The 17,248-nt window shown below is 33.8% G+C and overlaps 1 protein-coding gene across 2 annotated transcripts in view; it reads left to right on the plus strand.

Annotated features, from left to right (window-relative positions):
• Positions 1 to 17,248, plus strand: part of clic5b (chloride intracellular channel 5b) — a 38,472-nt gene that overhangs the window by 10,011 nt on the left and 11,213 nt on the right. The window contains exon 1 of one of the 2 annotated variants that reach the window (XM_056445416.1): positions 8,434 to 8,659. The exons of the other annotated variant lie outside the window; for it this stretch is intronic. Within the exon in view, the coding sequence (XP_056301391.1) occupies positions 8,618 to 8,659 (42 nt within the window). The 5' untranslated portion in view covers positions 8,434 to 8,617. Of the gene's footprint in view, positions 1 to 8,433; positions 8,660 to 17,248 lie in introns of those variants that run through there. 2 annotated transcript variants of the gene reach the window in all.

The following is a 17,248-nucleotide window of genomic DNA, read 5'->3' on the forward strand; positions in this document are numbered from 1 at the left end:
ACAGATTAAACGGAATGTCAGGCTGTAAAACCTTGAACATTTACAAAAGCATATTTTAAAGCCAAAACACTCTACTGAACGGCATGATGCAGAGGTTAATCTTTAACTGCAGTGATTACATTCAACCTGTTGGGAATGGAGCGATGGAAAAAAAAAAGATTTATGTTAAGGCAAGTTTTGTTGGCAGACAGTCTTCATCTTGTGCTATCATTTAAGTCATACCGTATTTCAGCTCAACTAGGAATTCACTGAACGTAAAGCCTCTGTATTCGGTTTTATGTAGAAGAATGCTGAAGCATTAATAATTAATAATTTATATTAAAATAAATTAACAAAATAAATCAACAATCAAATATAATATTGTCATAATAAATTCTAAATAATAACCACAAAAATCTGTAACATTTCAATTACTGTCCTATTTAAAGACAGCTAATGAGAATAAAATCATAATTATTATTTTTTAAATAATGACAAAATAAATGATCAATCAAATACAAATTTATTAATACAATTATTTTTAATATTATGTCATAATAAACTGAAGCTTTGCTATGACTAAACATATTTACTATAAACAATATCAATATATTTTACACACTATATTTTAGAAAAGGAGGAAAAGGTGCCATTTGAAACTGCGTCCTACATTGACATGTATATTGTTGTTTACAGCTGTAGAGGGGGCTGTTCAGCCTACAATAATAAAAAGCCAAAGCATTTTTCCACTTTCAGCACAGACACAACAGCAGTCAAATTTTCTATTAAAAACTATAATAATAACAATAATACTATATATCTGTATAATATATCTAAAGAAAATTATTCTGTTCATAAAGGCAGCATTTATTTATTGTTAAAAAATAGTTAAATTGTTAAATATTTATTAAAATGTTAAATAACTGCTTATTGTATGTAGTTTCAAATGAAATTATTACTCCAGTCATTATTGCTTGTATTCCTATTACATTATTAATAATAATAATAATAATAATAATAATAATAATAATAATAATAATAATAATAATAATAATAATTAATATTAGAGTGATTTCTGAAGGATCATGTGACTCTGAATAAAGCTGAAAATTCATCTTTAAAATCACTGGAATAAATGATTAAATTAAATGATAAACTACTTTTGAACAGTTATTTTATAGTGCAATAACATTTCACAATTTTACAATTTGTACTGAATTTTTGATTAAATAAATACAGCCTTGGTGAGCAGGAGAAGCTTATTTTAAAACATTTAAAAATCCTATTGATCCCAAACTTTTGACCAGTAGTGTGTATAAATACAGTGCTTAGCATAAATAGGCAAGGCAAGTTTATTCATATAGCACATTTCATACACAGTGGCAAATCAAAGTGCTTTACTTAAACAGGAATAAAAGAGACAAGTATAAATAAAATAAAAACAAATAATACAAAAACGTTAAGATTATGTGGCCCCCAATTTCTACTTCCTCCCAGAAGTAAATCGCACAGCCCCTGATTTCTACCCCCTCCTGGGAGTAGATCGCTTTAGCTAGCCAAACTTAATGAAAGGTATAATAGGAGTACACTCTTTTTTAAATGATCATATGGGATGATTTACAGTAATGTATTTGTACATATACATTAGATTAGTCGGTACCAAAGCCAAATCTGTAACTAATCTACCAAAATAAAACACTTAAGATCACACTGCGAAAATTAGTAAACCCAACTTAATTTCTTGGGGAAAAATCCTAAATAACTTTTAATAAACAGGAAAAATCTAGAGAAATTGTACATTTGTTTTTGTATATTGCACTTTTGAATTTTCCATTCATTCATTTATTTTCCTTCTACTTAGTCCCTTATTTATCAGGGGTCACCACAGAGGAATGAACCGGCAACTATTCCAGCATATGTTTTAAACAGTACTGGGAAAACTTTAGAATTTTTGTACATTGAATTTTTGTAGTTTGCAATTTTCATTAGCAAAATTGAAATGAAATGTATTATATTTCTAAAGACGTTAGCTAACCACACTCTTATTTTACTATAATATAAACTGTTTTGTTTAAAAACACTAACATGTATTGTCTATATTCACTGAGAAAAGAATACTCATTTATGCTGAGCACTGTATATATTTATATATTTACAGTATACTACAGGCAATACTGCTGAACGCTTTACAGTGGTCCCTTGTTAATCGCGGGAGTAGCGTTTTAAAAATAGCCAGCTTTTGCGAAGTAGTCCGCTTTATTTTTAACAAATATTATAGATGTTATAAGGCTGTAAAACCCCTCACTGCACACTTTATACACTTTTCTCAAACAGGCATTAACCTTTTCACACTTTTCTCTCTTATTTAAACACTTGCGTAACGTCTACTTTCCGTTAGCTTTTCCAGCCAATCAGGACGCAGAACACGCTGCGCTGTTATAAAAAAAAAAAAAAACATGTCAAATTGCACAGAAAATTAGCAAAACTGCGAGGCCGCGAAAGATGAAGAGGGACAACTGAATTCTGATTGGTTAAAGAATATTCTAAAGCGTGCAATTAAGCTATTTTTTCAGCTATTTCACAGTTTACAACAGTCAAAATCATATCCCCCAAAAAAAATAAACAGACAGACTATATGCCTTCAGTGGTTCAATCAGAATATATTCAAGCTATGAGAATCTTTTGTGCGCAGATAAAACAAAAAAAAATTACTTTATATACCACTGTTTCGTCTTCTCTGTGTCAGTAGGATATTAATAATAACTACAGTTGAAGTCAGAATTATTAACCACCCTGAATTATTAGCCCCCCTGGTTATTTTCCCCCCAATTTTTGTTTAACGGAGACACATTTCTAGACATAATAGTTTTAATAACTCATTACTAATAACTGATTTCTTTTATCTTTGCCATGATGACAGTATATAATATTTTACTAGACATTTTTCAAGACACTTCTATAGAGCTTAAAGTGACATTTAAAGGCTTAACTATGTTAATTAGGTGAACTAGGCAGGTTAGGGTAATTAGGCAAGTTATTGTATAATAACGATGGTTTGTTCTGTAGACTATCAAAAAATATATAGCTTAAAGGGGCTAATAATATTGACCTTAAAATGTTTTTTAAAAATTAAAAACTGCATTTGTTCTAGCCGAAATAAAACAAATAAGACTTTCTCCAGAAGAAAAAATATTATCAGAAATACGGTGAAAATTTCCTTGCTCTGTTAATCATCATTGGGGAAATATTTAAGAAAGAAAAAAAAATTAATTTATTCAAAGGGGGGCTAATAATTCTGACAACTGTATATACTGATATTAATATTAAATGAAGGTCTCAACGTGGCTCAGTGGTTAGCACTGTAGCCTCAAAGCAAGTAGGTTGCTGGTTCGAGCCCCAGCTGGGCCAGTATTTATCGTGTATGGCCATACACCCAAAGCGCTTCACAATCATGAGGGTGAGGGGTGCAGAGTGTGCAGCATCAACTTGGATGATACAACGGCAGCCATAGGACAACGGTGTCAGTGAGCTCACCACACATAGTGATAAAAGCCAATTCAGTGGATGAGGATGATTGGGAGGCCATGATAGGTAAGGGTCGATGGAGGGAATTTGGCCAGGACACCGGGGTTATACCCCTACTCTTTACAAGAAGTGCCATGGAACTTTTAATGACCACAGAGAGTCAGGACCAGGCTGCGGTTTGAAAAAGTCAAGGTTTTAAAACCGCCAATTTTTTGTAATACTGTTCCTAAGGTATGTGTAAGAGTTATTTATTTTTTTTACATTTTTTAGGACAACAGATGCTGTTTTAAATTGTAAAGAAATCTGTATTTTTGAAACAAATGAATACAGCAGAAGTCAATGATTCTTTGTATCAAAGAAAGAAGTTTCAAATCTTTAAAAAAATAGAATATATTGCTTTCAAAGGGGAAAAAAGATTGTGTTTTACCCAGATGTTTAAAAAGAATATATTTTAAAACAGTGAGCACAATACCGTTATACCATGAAACTTCCAAGGTTATCATACCATCAGAATCTTATACCGGCCCATGCCTAGTCAGGACCTCAGTTTAACATTTCATTCGAAAGACGGATGAGACGTTGTGCCTCCAGGAGCAAGACTGAATCCCCCAGCTTGAATAAATGGAGTGTTAAACCAAGAAAAAGAATATTTATGAAATAAAACCTGTCCACACTGTGGTATCTATGCTGTTGTGGGAAATAATCCTGCCTGGTACCTCTCATAATGATTCTTGTGGCACAGTAGACATTGATGGGAACTATTGTGGGGCAGTCTGAAGATTTGCCTCTTCACACCCCTACTCTTAACAAGAAGTGCCATGGGTTTTTTAAAGACCACAGAGAGCCAGGACCTTGATTTAACATCTCATCCGACAGTAAAGCGCCCCTTCACTTTACTGGGGCATTAGGACTCACACAGACCACAGGTTGTGCGCCCCCTGCTGGCCTCACTAACCCCACTTCCAACAGCAATCAAGCTTTCCCATGTGGTCTCCCATCCAGGTACGGACCAGGCTGAGCCCTGATTAGCTTCAGCAAGTAACCGTTCTTGGGCTGCAGGGTGATATGGCTGTGGCTATACCAAATGGGACATTTCATTTTTGACCCAGCATCACTGCTGAAATTATAAAGCTAAAAACGTGGGCCGCAAATATGGTCATGACAGTTTATGAGTTTATCCTTTTTCTCTCATATATAGGACAGTCAGCTGTATTTAGGGAAGTCAAATGAGTAATCTCCATTTCACAGGTTCATATGAAAACTCTGAGCGCTAATTCGCACTATAAACCAAAGCCAAATCATAAAATATTTACAAGGGAATCTTATTCTCCTGGGCTCCACAAGATGATCAAATATAACCTGCCGTTGCCTGCCAGCGAACTGCCTGTGACTTGGACAACATTAAAAATGAATGCGGCTCATTCCTCTACTCTTTCTAGGCCATGAACATGTCATATAGTTACACAGGGACACATTAGTTAAATGGTTTTAGACTTATCCACCTTTTTCCACAAATAAGGACTGCGTTTTAAATTCTGCACTTTTATTGAATTATTTTTTATTGATTATACTTTTGTTGAACTTTTATTTACTAAAGTAAAGCAAATAATTTTAATTAATAACCCTGCGCTACAGGTAACCTATATACATAGTGACAACTAAGTGAGAGATTTGTTTGTCTTTGCTCTTTATTTTTATCCATTATGGAAGTAACATATTACATTTATTTATGATATTAAACTGTGAAGATATAGGGCGCGATCATACACCTGGCACAATGGAGCATTAGGTACGACACAAGTGTTTTTTCCTATTAAATAGCAAATGCATTTGTTCCTATTTGTGCCTGTTCTGAAAAAGAGGTGCATTAAAGCGCATTATTAGTATTTTTCTATTTTGAGGCAACTGAAATAGACCATTGACCAACTAAAAGTGGATCTATAGCAATAGTGCAGTTTTTTTGTTGTTGTTGTTTTTACTTAAACAGTGTGCTAGTAATAGACGGGTTCAAAATGCTCATGCACGTTGCTTATTACACACACAGGGATGTTTTTAAATATGAAAAACTAAAGGGTTCAAATGTGATAGTTTATTCTTGTCTACAAATAATAAAAACTGCTAGCTCTTCCCACACCTTCTTCTCCTCAGGGGGCTTTGCTGAAATCCAGCTCGAGATTTAACCTTGTGCATAGGCAGATACATTTCCGAGCTTAGAAAGACATGTTTTCCCGCTTACAGTGTGCCATGTAAATGGCGAATGCGCCTTTGTGTGACCAGAAATTGCTTATAAAAGGAATGGGAAATGAGATACTGATTGGTTATTTGCACGTAACTCCCCAAACACACACAGAACTCATTAAGAGAATAAAGATAACCTTTTTAGACAATGCGCCAAGCGCGCAGACCATTTTACCAATCTTTAAAATAGAGAAAGTGAATTTGGATGTGCTCTAAATGCAAAAGTGCTGTCTGCTTTAGACCATACACTTAAGATCATTAAAATAGAACGCTTAGAGCAGGGGTGCTCAGTTCCGTTCCTGGAGAACTTCCTGCAGAGTTAAGCTCCAACCCTGATCAAACACAACTGAAGCCGCAGTCACACTAGAGTTGTTGTGTTGTATGCCACTGCAAAAAGGGGCGGGATTAAACAAGATGATTAGACGTTAAAAAAAGTGAGCGATTGGTCCATATTTTCAATTTCTGTACAGGGAGGTCATGTTTCGATCTTCTATTGCTCTCATTCAATCACATGATGTGATTTCACAAGTCAGAGTTCACCAAGCTTGAACTTAGCAAAACAGCGACACGCGACTTTTTGCAAGAGCTTGCATTTTCAGGCTGCCACATTCGCATACTAATGAATGGAAGTCTATGGGGCGAACATATTGTGATCGCAGATCTGAAGGAGCACTTGGTAATAATAACCAACTTGATGTGTTTGATCAAGTTTGCAGCTGAACCCTGAAGGAAGGCAGATCTCCAGGAACAGGATTACATTTACATTTAGGCCCCGTTTACACTAATACATTTTAGTTTGAAAACGGTGTTTTAGAATGAAAACGATCCGCGTCCACACTGGCGTTTCACCCAGCGTTTCAGAACAACTCTGCGTATAAATTAGACCGCTAAAAATGCACATCACGTGACCACACACACACTCTAACAAGCACTGCAGCGTGCTTTGAGCACATCTAGGAGAGCTGTGCACGTCAGACTGTTCATCAAGGATCTATCGCGGGATCTAATCTTACTATATTTGTTAAACATGATATTTAATTCATATTGCTGTCTTTATCTAGCGACATGTTCCCGACTTTGGTCTTTTGAATCTATTACTTGTTCTCAGGTAACGTGTTTTGGCTGGGCGCAAAGATAAGTTAGGTTAATATATTAATGTAACCACATACACTGATTCTGCACATTTGATTGATTGCTTGCCTTGATTTCCTATATTGTATAAACTTGTTGTACGTTATACTTTTATAATGGCCATTATTGATTATTAAAACTGATATTCAGTGAAAGGGACAGGTTATGTTTCGTATTTTTAATGAAAATGAAAGGAGACAGTAATGTTGTAGGCTCTGTTTTGTTATATGCATGAAGATGACGGTCATATTAATATGTAGCTACACGACGCCTCAACATTTTTAGTGTCTGTTAAGTTAATATCAAAATAATAATAGGCAGTTCCTTTTATCATGCTTTCATGTTATTGTTAGGAAAGTGAAACAACAAAGCCAGGGTGATGTGAATGAGGTTATAAAGTTTGCTTTTGAAGATTTACCCGACATGTTCTCGGGAGTTTGTTTTTCATATCAAACTTGCAAAGTCTGGACTTGCAAGGAGAGGATGCAGGATTGCACTGTGTGTAGGCTACTTTATATTAAGGCAAAAGCCCCAATCAGATAGGTGAACGTCTGCAGCCCTGCCTCTGTTTTCAGATGTCTCCGTTTTCCCCCATCCACACTGAGACCGAGCAGCAGCATTATAAAATGAATACGGCCTCTTCAGCGTTTCCAAAACGCTCCGTTTTCGGCGCTCGAAAACTCCAAACTCCAGCGTAGTGTAGACGGACGCCGTAACCGTAGCAAAACTTATGCGTTTTAAAACTAAAACGTATTAGTGTAAACGGGGCCAGAGTCATTTAGCAGATGCTTTTGTGCAAAGCGATCTACAATTAAGAAGGCATTCAGTGATTCAACAAGGAGAGGCAATACACACAAGAAGTGCGTGTCCTGTTAGTGCACAGAGAATTAAGTGCTAGAGTAAGGAGGGGGTGAATTTGTTTTTAATTTATAGAGAAGAGAAGAAGATTGTAACCCACGATGGCATATCCTTTCTTCTTTTCTTTCTGATATTTGCACCAGTTGATCAGGAAGTGACAATTTTGGTCACTTTGACTTATTGGATGGAAACTGTGCTTTATTCTAAACAGACTTATGCAATGTTCCAGTTTTGCACATAAGTGTAATTTGCCTTACAGGCAATTTACACTAAAATAAAACTTACATTAAATTGACTTCATATAATATATACAATTTTCAATTTTTAACAGTTATACAAGCATTACGTTAAATTGACAGACATTTTGCCATAACTTACATATAATTGAACATTATATAAATATAATGTCATAACATACATATAATTACATATAATGTTTGACATTGCAGTAAAAAATATCATAGAAAAAAAGTGGGTAAGAATATTTTTAATGGGTAATCAATTATATGTTTACAGGCTGAATCAGGGTCTCAATTCACAGATGTTTTCAAGGTCATCTATCATACAGTTCTCATCTGTCACTCAAGCTCATCAAATCTATTTATGGCAGGAGAGGCGGAGCTAAATGAAGCCCCACCTCCAACTAAACCCATTCCCTCTCTTTTCCATCACTGTGTTTGGGAGAGCACTAGATTCACCTTTCATCTGTGTTTGAGCTGACATTACAGCACTTGATGCTATTGGCTGCCGGTCAAGAGCAGAACAAACAGAATTTAGGAGATCGTAGGTTAACGGTGACATTTCACCCAAAATATCTGTGAAATACTGCTGGGAGGATGTAGGTGACAGATCAGGACAGTTGCCTGAATCAACGAAAGTGTCTACAATGGGAGACGGTCAAGAGCCTGATATTGAGTTATTTGTTAAGGTAAGCAGAAAAAGCTTTAGGAGTGTGCAAGACAAGCTTTCTGGAGTTATTAAGCTCTTGATGAAGTCAGTGTAACTCAATAGCTGTTCTAGAGTAACGTGGATATTTGACTAGTGTCATGAGCCGGGTGCGTGTGGAGCAATGTTTGAATGCACATTGGTTTAGATCAAATTTTATAGAGGTAATAACTTGCTACTTTATGCTAGTTAAAACACTGAAAATTAAAATTAGTCATTTTAAATAACAAAACTGACAATATATATATATATATTATATATATAATTGACATTGTAAAGTCAGTCAATTTAGCTAAAAATCTAATACAACAGTGTTATTAAATTAAATTATTTGTGTTTTTATGCCATAAAGTTTTTTGTTTTAAAATATACTTGTTTTAAATATACTGAAAATGAAAATAGTTATTTTAAGCTTTAAAACTGACAAGATGCATAATATCTGCAGTATGAAAAAACATTGCTACTGAAATTTTACGTATTATTAAATTTAGTTATCAGAGTTTCATGTGCAATTATATATATGGTAAGTATATATAAATAAATATTAAAATAATAATACTAATTAAAATAATTATTAAAATATTGAAATTTAAAGAGTTATACAGTTGAAATCAGAATTATTAAACCCCCCTTTGAATTTAAAATATATATATATTTTCCAAATGATGTTTAAGAGCAACGAAATTTTCACAGTATTTCTGATAATATTTTTTCTTCTGGAGAAAGTCTTATTTGTTTTATTTCTGCAAGAATAAATGCAGTTTTTATTTTTTTTAAAAACCATTTTAAAGTCAAAATTATTAGCCTCTTTAAGCTATATTTTTCTTGATAATCTACAGAACAAACCATACAATGACTTGCCTAATTACCCTAACCTGCCTAGTTAACCTAATTAACCTAGTTAAGCCTTTAAATGTCACTTTAAGCTGTATAGAAGTGTCTGGATAAATATCTAGTCAAATATTATTTACTGTCATCATGGCAAAGATAAAATAAATCAGTTATTAGTAATGAGTTATTAAAACTATTGTGTTTAGAAATGTGTTTAAAAAACTCTTCTCTCCGTTAAACAGAATTTGGGGAAAAAAATAAACGGGGGGCTAATCATTTTGACTTCAACTGTATATATTAAAAGAAAATATACACAATTTAAGGATAACATAAATAGCCAATAGGGTATCAATATTGTGCATTTTTTTGTCTTTGATTTCAACACCAAGCTCATAACAAAAATATGGTATACATAAATCGATAAATTGTATTAGAATAGTTTGCTTTCATCACAAATAAATATATTCTAATATTATTTATGTTCAGCTATCATTTTAAAAAAGTAACCAAAACCGTTTGTGAGAAAGCAAACATGAAATCATATGATTAAAGTGGATGATGCATCTCATATAGCAGGCACACTGAAGCAGCCTACATAATTAAATAATAAAATGTTAGAACCAAACAGATCCTAATCTTTGTATTTAACAATATAACTGCTGTAGACAAGGCATTGTGGGTCGGTCACACCCCTGTCTGTTTACAGCCGCCAACAGAGTAACCGGTCCTATAGCAAACCAGCCTATTGTCCTGCACTTTCCAGATCGTAGCAGCTCATTGTTCTGCATCCAGGTCTCTCTCTCTGTTCTGAATTTGCCAGAACAGACAGATGAGTGAAACTGGAAGTGGCCTGACCTTTCACATACCATCTGCCTCATTTATCTGACTGTTACGCAATGCACTTTCTCCCATGATTCCCTTTGAACCTTGTACTAAAAACAAGGTGTATTAAGGCAATTGACACTAAGGGTGAATAGGATAAAAAAAATTATCACCATATTTCCAGTTGACTGATTATATTAAGAATTTCAGGCATTTTTGGTGTCAGAAGTTTAAATATGCAAATGAGGATATACATTTTATTAAATGTGGTAATTAGCAAGTCAGGTTCAAAATGCTTAAAATTTTTTTAACATTTTAGAATTAAATGTTTTTAAAGCAAATATTTTTTTTGGAAATCTTTATAATTAAGAAAACACTTTGTATATTTCCACAATTGTTTTGTAGAATAAAATGTTGTATATTATCAGGCAAATTATGTGTGAACGAATCTGGGATAAACTTTCGAAACGCAGATATGAGAAAAACTGAAGTTTGGTGTATGAAAAAACTCATTTTGTCTTAAAAACGCACTGTAAAAAGCAATTACTTGACCTTGAGTAAACCCGCTGCCTTAAAATGGTTAAGTAAATGAACAATCTACATAACAATTTAGTAAAAAATTATGTCAACGCCAAAAAACCCCACTCCTTTTTAACTTTTGATTTTCTGTCAGCACATGATGTAACTTCAGAAGAATCAAGCTTTAAATAGAAAATTTATTGAAACTAATTTTTGAGCAAAATGCTAATGGTCTAATCCGATTCCATGATTTAAGCTAAGCTGAGCTAAAAGGGCTGCCACCAGACCCAATGATTGGCTGAACAGATTTTAAAAAAATGGTAAAACTCAACTGTAAAATTAGACCTTTTTAAAGAATCTTAAAGAAAATTATTAAAGAAATTCCTTTAAGCATAGCAAAAAATAAATAAATAATGGGGTATATGCACACAGACTTTTCATTTCAGCCAGCCAGCCTCAGAGCTTCCAGTGAACTGTCTTTCCATTATAAAATTGCCACATTTATAGTCTGATTTCTTTAAAATTCATCGATCTTCACTGCTTGTTAGATATATGATATAAAGTGGGTCTCAGACCAGACAAGAAGCACTGCATTAAAGTCCATTTCCCCACGCCATGTCTTTAAAATATGGCAGTTTATTTTACCCCAGTATTTTCAATGGAGTTTCTGTGCTAACCTGCTGATACCAAGGGTGCTAGCGGTTACACATTTTCTTTTCTTTGTCTTTTTATCTCAATTTATGCTTGAACAACTAAATGAATGCTTAAGTCTATTTAACTGAATGTATTGTAATTACATTACAACATCGATGCTGTAAAAAAGAACCGAATAAAATTGAAAAATAATCACATTAAGCTTTCACCTAAAGTTTATCATTGGCTGAAAACCACTAGCTGTGCATAAAGCCCATTGCACTAGAAGTTTTCTAAAATGTCCTGTTTTAATATGAAAATATGGGAATATATTAAAAATATCCTGGTTGCCTTAAATTTTTAAGAGCAATCAAATTAACCTTAAGAGTCCATTGAACTTATTACTTAAGTAAGTAATGTGTATTTATGTATAATGACCGCAGAGAGTCAGGACCTCAGTTTAACCTCTCATCTGAAAGACGGCACTTACTGACAGTATAGTGTCCCCTTCACTATACTGGGGCATTAGAACTCACACAGACCACAGGTTGAGCGCCCCCTGTTGCCCTCACTAACACCACTTCCAACAGCAACCCAGTTTTCCCATGTGGTCTCCCATCCAGGTACTGATCAGGCTCAGCCCTGCTTGGCTTCAGTGAGTAACTGATCTTGGGCTACAGGGTGATATGGTTGTGGTTATGTTAAACTGACTTAAAACATCTTGCATAACTTATAAAATTAAGTTAGAACATGATTAATTTAGTTTAATGACTTACAATGAACTAAAAACATACGCTGTCATGACTAATTGATCATATAATTTTTACAGTGCAATAAAAATCTAAATATTGAATAAAGACGAGTTCAAAATTCTTTTTCTTTTAAATATTTAGGATTTTTAAAGATTCATTATTGGCAATCCTTTTTATCAATCATCATTAATCATAATTCAGAAAACGCTGTGAAGAAAATACATTTAAACAATTTCATGTAGAATAAAATGTGGTATATTATCAAGCAAATTATGTATGAATAAATAAAAGAATGCAAATATGAATAAAACTGTGACGTTTGGTGTATGTAAGGCCTGCTGAAGGGAGGATTTATGACTCTAAAAAATCATTTTGGCAAAACAGCCTTTAAAATGCACTGTAAGAAGTGATTAGTTGACTTTACTTTAAAAAGAGAGTATACCTGTTGTTTTTAAAAATGATTAGTTGACTTCACTTAATAAACGGAGTAAACCTGCTGCCTTAAATATTATTAATTATTAAATAATAAAATATAAAATATTAAAATATTAAATTATTAAATAAATGAACTACATGCATACTTATTAAAAATTAAGTTAAATTAACTTAACAACTTGTCTCTTAAGGCAATGAATAAAAATGAATCGCTTTTTACAGTCTATATAAGGTACAGAAATCTACAGAAACAAATAGAAAAAGCATCGCAAAAGTAACAAAAAATGTGTTGAGGATGATTTTCCTTTAGCTTAGTCCCTTTATTTATCAGGGTGTCGCCACAGCAGAATGAACCGCTAACTATTCCAGCATATGCTTTTCGAAGCACATGCCGCAACCCAGTACCGGGAAACATCCATCCACACTCATTAAAACTAATACATTACGGCCAATTTAGCTTATTCAATTCACCTATAGCGCATGTCTTTGGACTGTGGGGAAAACCTGAGGAGCCAGAAGAAACCCACGCCAACACAGGGAGAACATGCAAACTCCACACAGAAATGCCAACTGACCCAGCCGGGGCTCAAATCAGCAACTTTCTTTCTGTGAGGCGACAGTGCTAACCACTGAGCCACCGCGCTGCATGGTTTTCTTTACATTTGATTAAAACAACTCCTTATGAAAGCCAAAAGTTTGACAGAAATGAACAGGTGCTTTAAAAACCATGTGTTTGCCTGCAATAAAATTAGAAAATATACAAAACTGAAGTATCTTCATAGGTAGTCACTGTGACGGTATTATGTATATAGGCAAGCGAGCGTGTGCTGCTGGTGTTCTTTTGTAGATAATGAATGCAGTGTGCATAATTGATATTGAGCTGGGTATTATGTCACAGTGTAAGCTATAGCTGCTCTTTTACTAGCGGTGCTGCTGTTTTGGGACACCTGATCTTCTTCGCTGCAGAGGTGTACAGTACAGGAGCAGGAGTAAATGTCATCAGCACTGTCACTCCAAATAATGAGGAACATTGCTATTGAAATTATTCAAATTCACATCTGCATAAACTATATATATATATGTAATGCTGATTTTTTAAAGAGATTACTTTTACATTTGGATTCATGTTTGTTTTTTAAGATCCAGTGAAGTGCTTTGAAATGTGGATTTTTATTTAATGTTTGATGTAATCTCAACTGAAAATCGAAGAGAGCAGCTCCTCCCCTTTTAAAAAGGCAGCCAATAGAGTTTTGTTTTATCACAGCTCTGCAAGTGAGAGTGGTTGAGCCCAGGCGCATCAAAGGAAAAGCAAATGAGAAGGGTCTTGAGGAGGGTGGGGCATATCAGATACCAGAGAGCATTTGATTGGTCAAGATTTGATAAGAAACTGAAGTATGAGGAGGTGTGAAAAAAAACTTAGGATTAATTTAGGTGGATGTGACAAACTACAAGCTTTACATGTTTATATCAGTTTTATATCTTCTAAACGTGAATTTTATCATTGTTTTGTACCACACCAGCTTATAGATATCTGTGAAGACTAACATACTTATACTAACATCTAAAAAACGTTATTTTAATTTCACTGGACTTTTAAACGAGTGTATTTGCTCCTCCTACTGGTCCCAGTTTAGTGTGTACAGATCAGACAAGGTTTTTTAAAGGTAGATTGCTACCTCAAGTGGTCAATAATAGTACTGCAGGGATTTTCCATTTTTTTTTATTCCAATGATGTAAATCAAGAGCACAAATGTAACTTAAAACATTATTTTGGAAAAATAATAATTTAATAAACAACACAAAAATAAAATATTAAACTGATGTTTTAAGCTAAATGTTTCAATAGCATATACAGTAAAGTAACTTATGTTCATGATTTGATAAGTAAATTAATATATTAAGCCATTTTCTTTAATAATTAGTAATATAACAGGGTTTCATTATTTAACCTTACTGACTTCATGGTTAAAACGGTTTTATAGGTTAACAAAATGTCCCACCAAATATAGGGTAAATTTGTCTCAACTAGGACACTTTTTGCCATTGAGATGACTGAGGAAAAGTGACCTAATCGATCTGAATTCACCCTATATTTGGTGGGCTTTTGTTAAAACCTATTGAACTGTTTTAACCATAAAGTCAATAATTAAATAATGAAACCCTATTAAATGCATATAAATGAAACCCTTATTTAATTCACCCTATGTGTATTTTTTTAACCATTTTACAAAAGAGTGTCAATATATTACATGATACTGATATAATTTCTTGAAGACATTAAACCAAAATACAACATTATGTTTGTTGATAATATTAAGTCTGGCTAAAGGATTAATAGTAAATAAATTCAATTGAATTCAATTCAAGTTTATTTGTATAGCGCTTCTTATAATCATTATTGTTTCAATGCCGCATTACAAAAGGTGCACATTATTACAATGAAATTAAGTTAAAGTTACAATCAAATATAAGTTATAATATACAGACATCTTTAACCTCAATTAAATAAAGTAAATGAACATTTTTTTTTGTTTCTGACCAATAATACAACTTTATATTCCTATTATATTGCTTTATAAACCCATTGACTTATATTCATATTATTTATATTTATATTCACACAAACATAAACACACAGCAATCAAAACCTTTCATCAAAGTTGTCCTAAAACTGTTGAAAAAAGACTGTAAAAAAGATGGCATAAAGGCAACAATTATGTTTATATTGCTTTAACTTATTTTATTATGTTAATCAGGTTTCATTTTTTAGGTTCTGCAAAGTTTAACTTAATATTCTTAGTCTGTTTGATTAATGTTAAGTTGAGATGACTAGAAAAGTTGATTTAATTTAACCAAAAAAGGCAGCAAGATTTGTTTTTTACAGTTCAGCCATTTTTGAATATCACTATAAAAATTGAAAATATCAAAATATTTTAATCTGCTTCAGTTGTTGACTACTATGCGCTTACACACACGAACGCACGCACACACACCCACACACACTTACTCACAGTTTGCAAAACAGAAGGGATAGTTCACCCAAAAATTTAAACTGTCTGGGGTACGTGCATTTCTTGTGTGTGCTTGTTTTATTTCCATATGCGACTCCTATAGGCAATTATGTTAAATTGCACACTACAAAGTATCTTTGAGCCGTGCAATGGTAGCTGTATGGGATGGGATCATCCGCATGTCTAGCAGGTATATAAGGTTTCCATACCATACAGTTGACCAGCCAAACATTAAAGCGCAATTTGCAGTGAACGCCGGTTTTCCAACTTTAATCGGAGCGATCGACTGCACGCACATTGCAATAAAGGTGCCATCTGAAGACGAATTTGCATACGTGAATCAGAAACATTTCCATTCAATAAATGTGCAAATAATATGTGACGCTCAAATGCGCTTAACACAATACACACACTTATTAATGATTCCTACTTGTCTTCCTCGTGATGAAGAGTAGGCAAAATCTGATATGTAGTGGGGAAGGAAGATTGAGTTCATCAGACGCTGGATTCGAACTGAGTTCATGATTGATAGTGTCAAAACATGTTGCCATGTGCTTTACGAGCTACACCACTCTCGCTGCTGAAATCCGCTCTCTTTATTTATTTTATCTCTGTCAATCAAACGGGACACTACAAAATTTTACACCTTTACATCACACCATTTCTTTTTTAATTCACTCACAGTGCGATGTTCAGACCCCACTGCATTAACCACGTCAGCTAAACTCTCCAACTGTATTTTTTTCTTTTGTTATTAATTCCAGAGGACAAACTTACAAATAATCAGAATCAGAAAGAGCTTTATTGCCAGGTATGTTCACACATACGAGGAATTTGTTTTCGTGACAGAGCTTCTACAGCGCAGCAGCATTACAGAGACCGGACAAAAAACAGATAATAAATATATTTTTAAAAATACAAGTAAGTAGTGAATGCAAATATACAAATTGACAAGTGTATGTACAGCTGTATTACTATAAACAATGTACAATGTTATATGAGCAGCTGTTATGTGCAAAATAATACCGTTTTTCTCCAGTCTACCACCGAAAGGAGCACCTCCAATTCACATATTGTTCAAAGTTTCTCTTTTTGCTTGCTTTTGCCATTGCTTTTTCATTTGGTTTTGCCAAAGTAGAGTCATTACCATATTTATTAGGGGGAGGAGGCAGGGAGGGGTTTTGCGCTCGTGCACGTGTGCTCAGTTTCACGTTAATTGGGATGTACAAAGAGAATATACGTGGGATTCAGTGTGCGCAGTGTTTCAGACATCTGAATTTTTTCCTGTGTGCACACATTTTCAACTTTGTCCGTATTCAATGTTTTAGTATGAATTCAAGGCAAGTCTTCGTACATGAGGCCTCAGGTCTTCAGCTTTCTTCAAAATACAATCTTTTATGTACAACAGACAAAAGAAAATCCTAAAGGTTTGAAAACACTTGAGGATGAGAAAATCCCTTCATATTTCATATTTGGATAAACTGTCCCTTTAACTCCCATTAATCAACAAAGCAGCAGCACATTCCGGTATACAGAACCTTCCTTCTATTACACACTGAATGGTTCGTT

This window comes from Danio aesculapii, chromosome 20 (genome assembly GCF_903798145.1).
Source record: "Danio aesculapii chromosome 20, fDanAes4.1, whole genome shotgun sequence".
Classification (NCBI taxonomy): domain Eukaryota; kingdom Metazoa; phylum Chordata; class Actinopteri; order Cypriniformes; family Danionidae; genus Danio; species Danio aesculapii.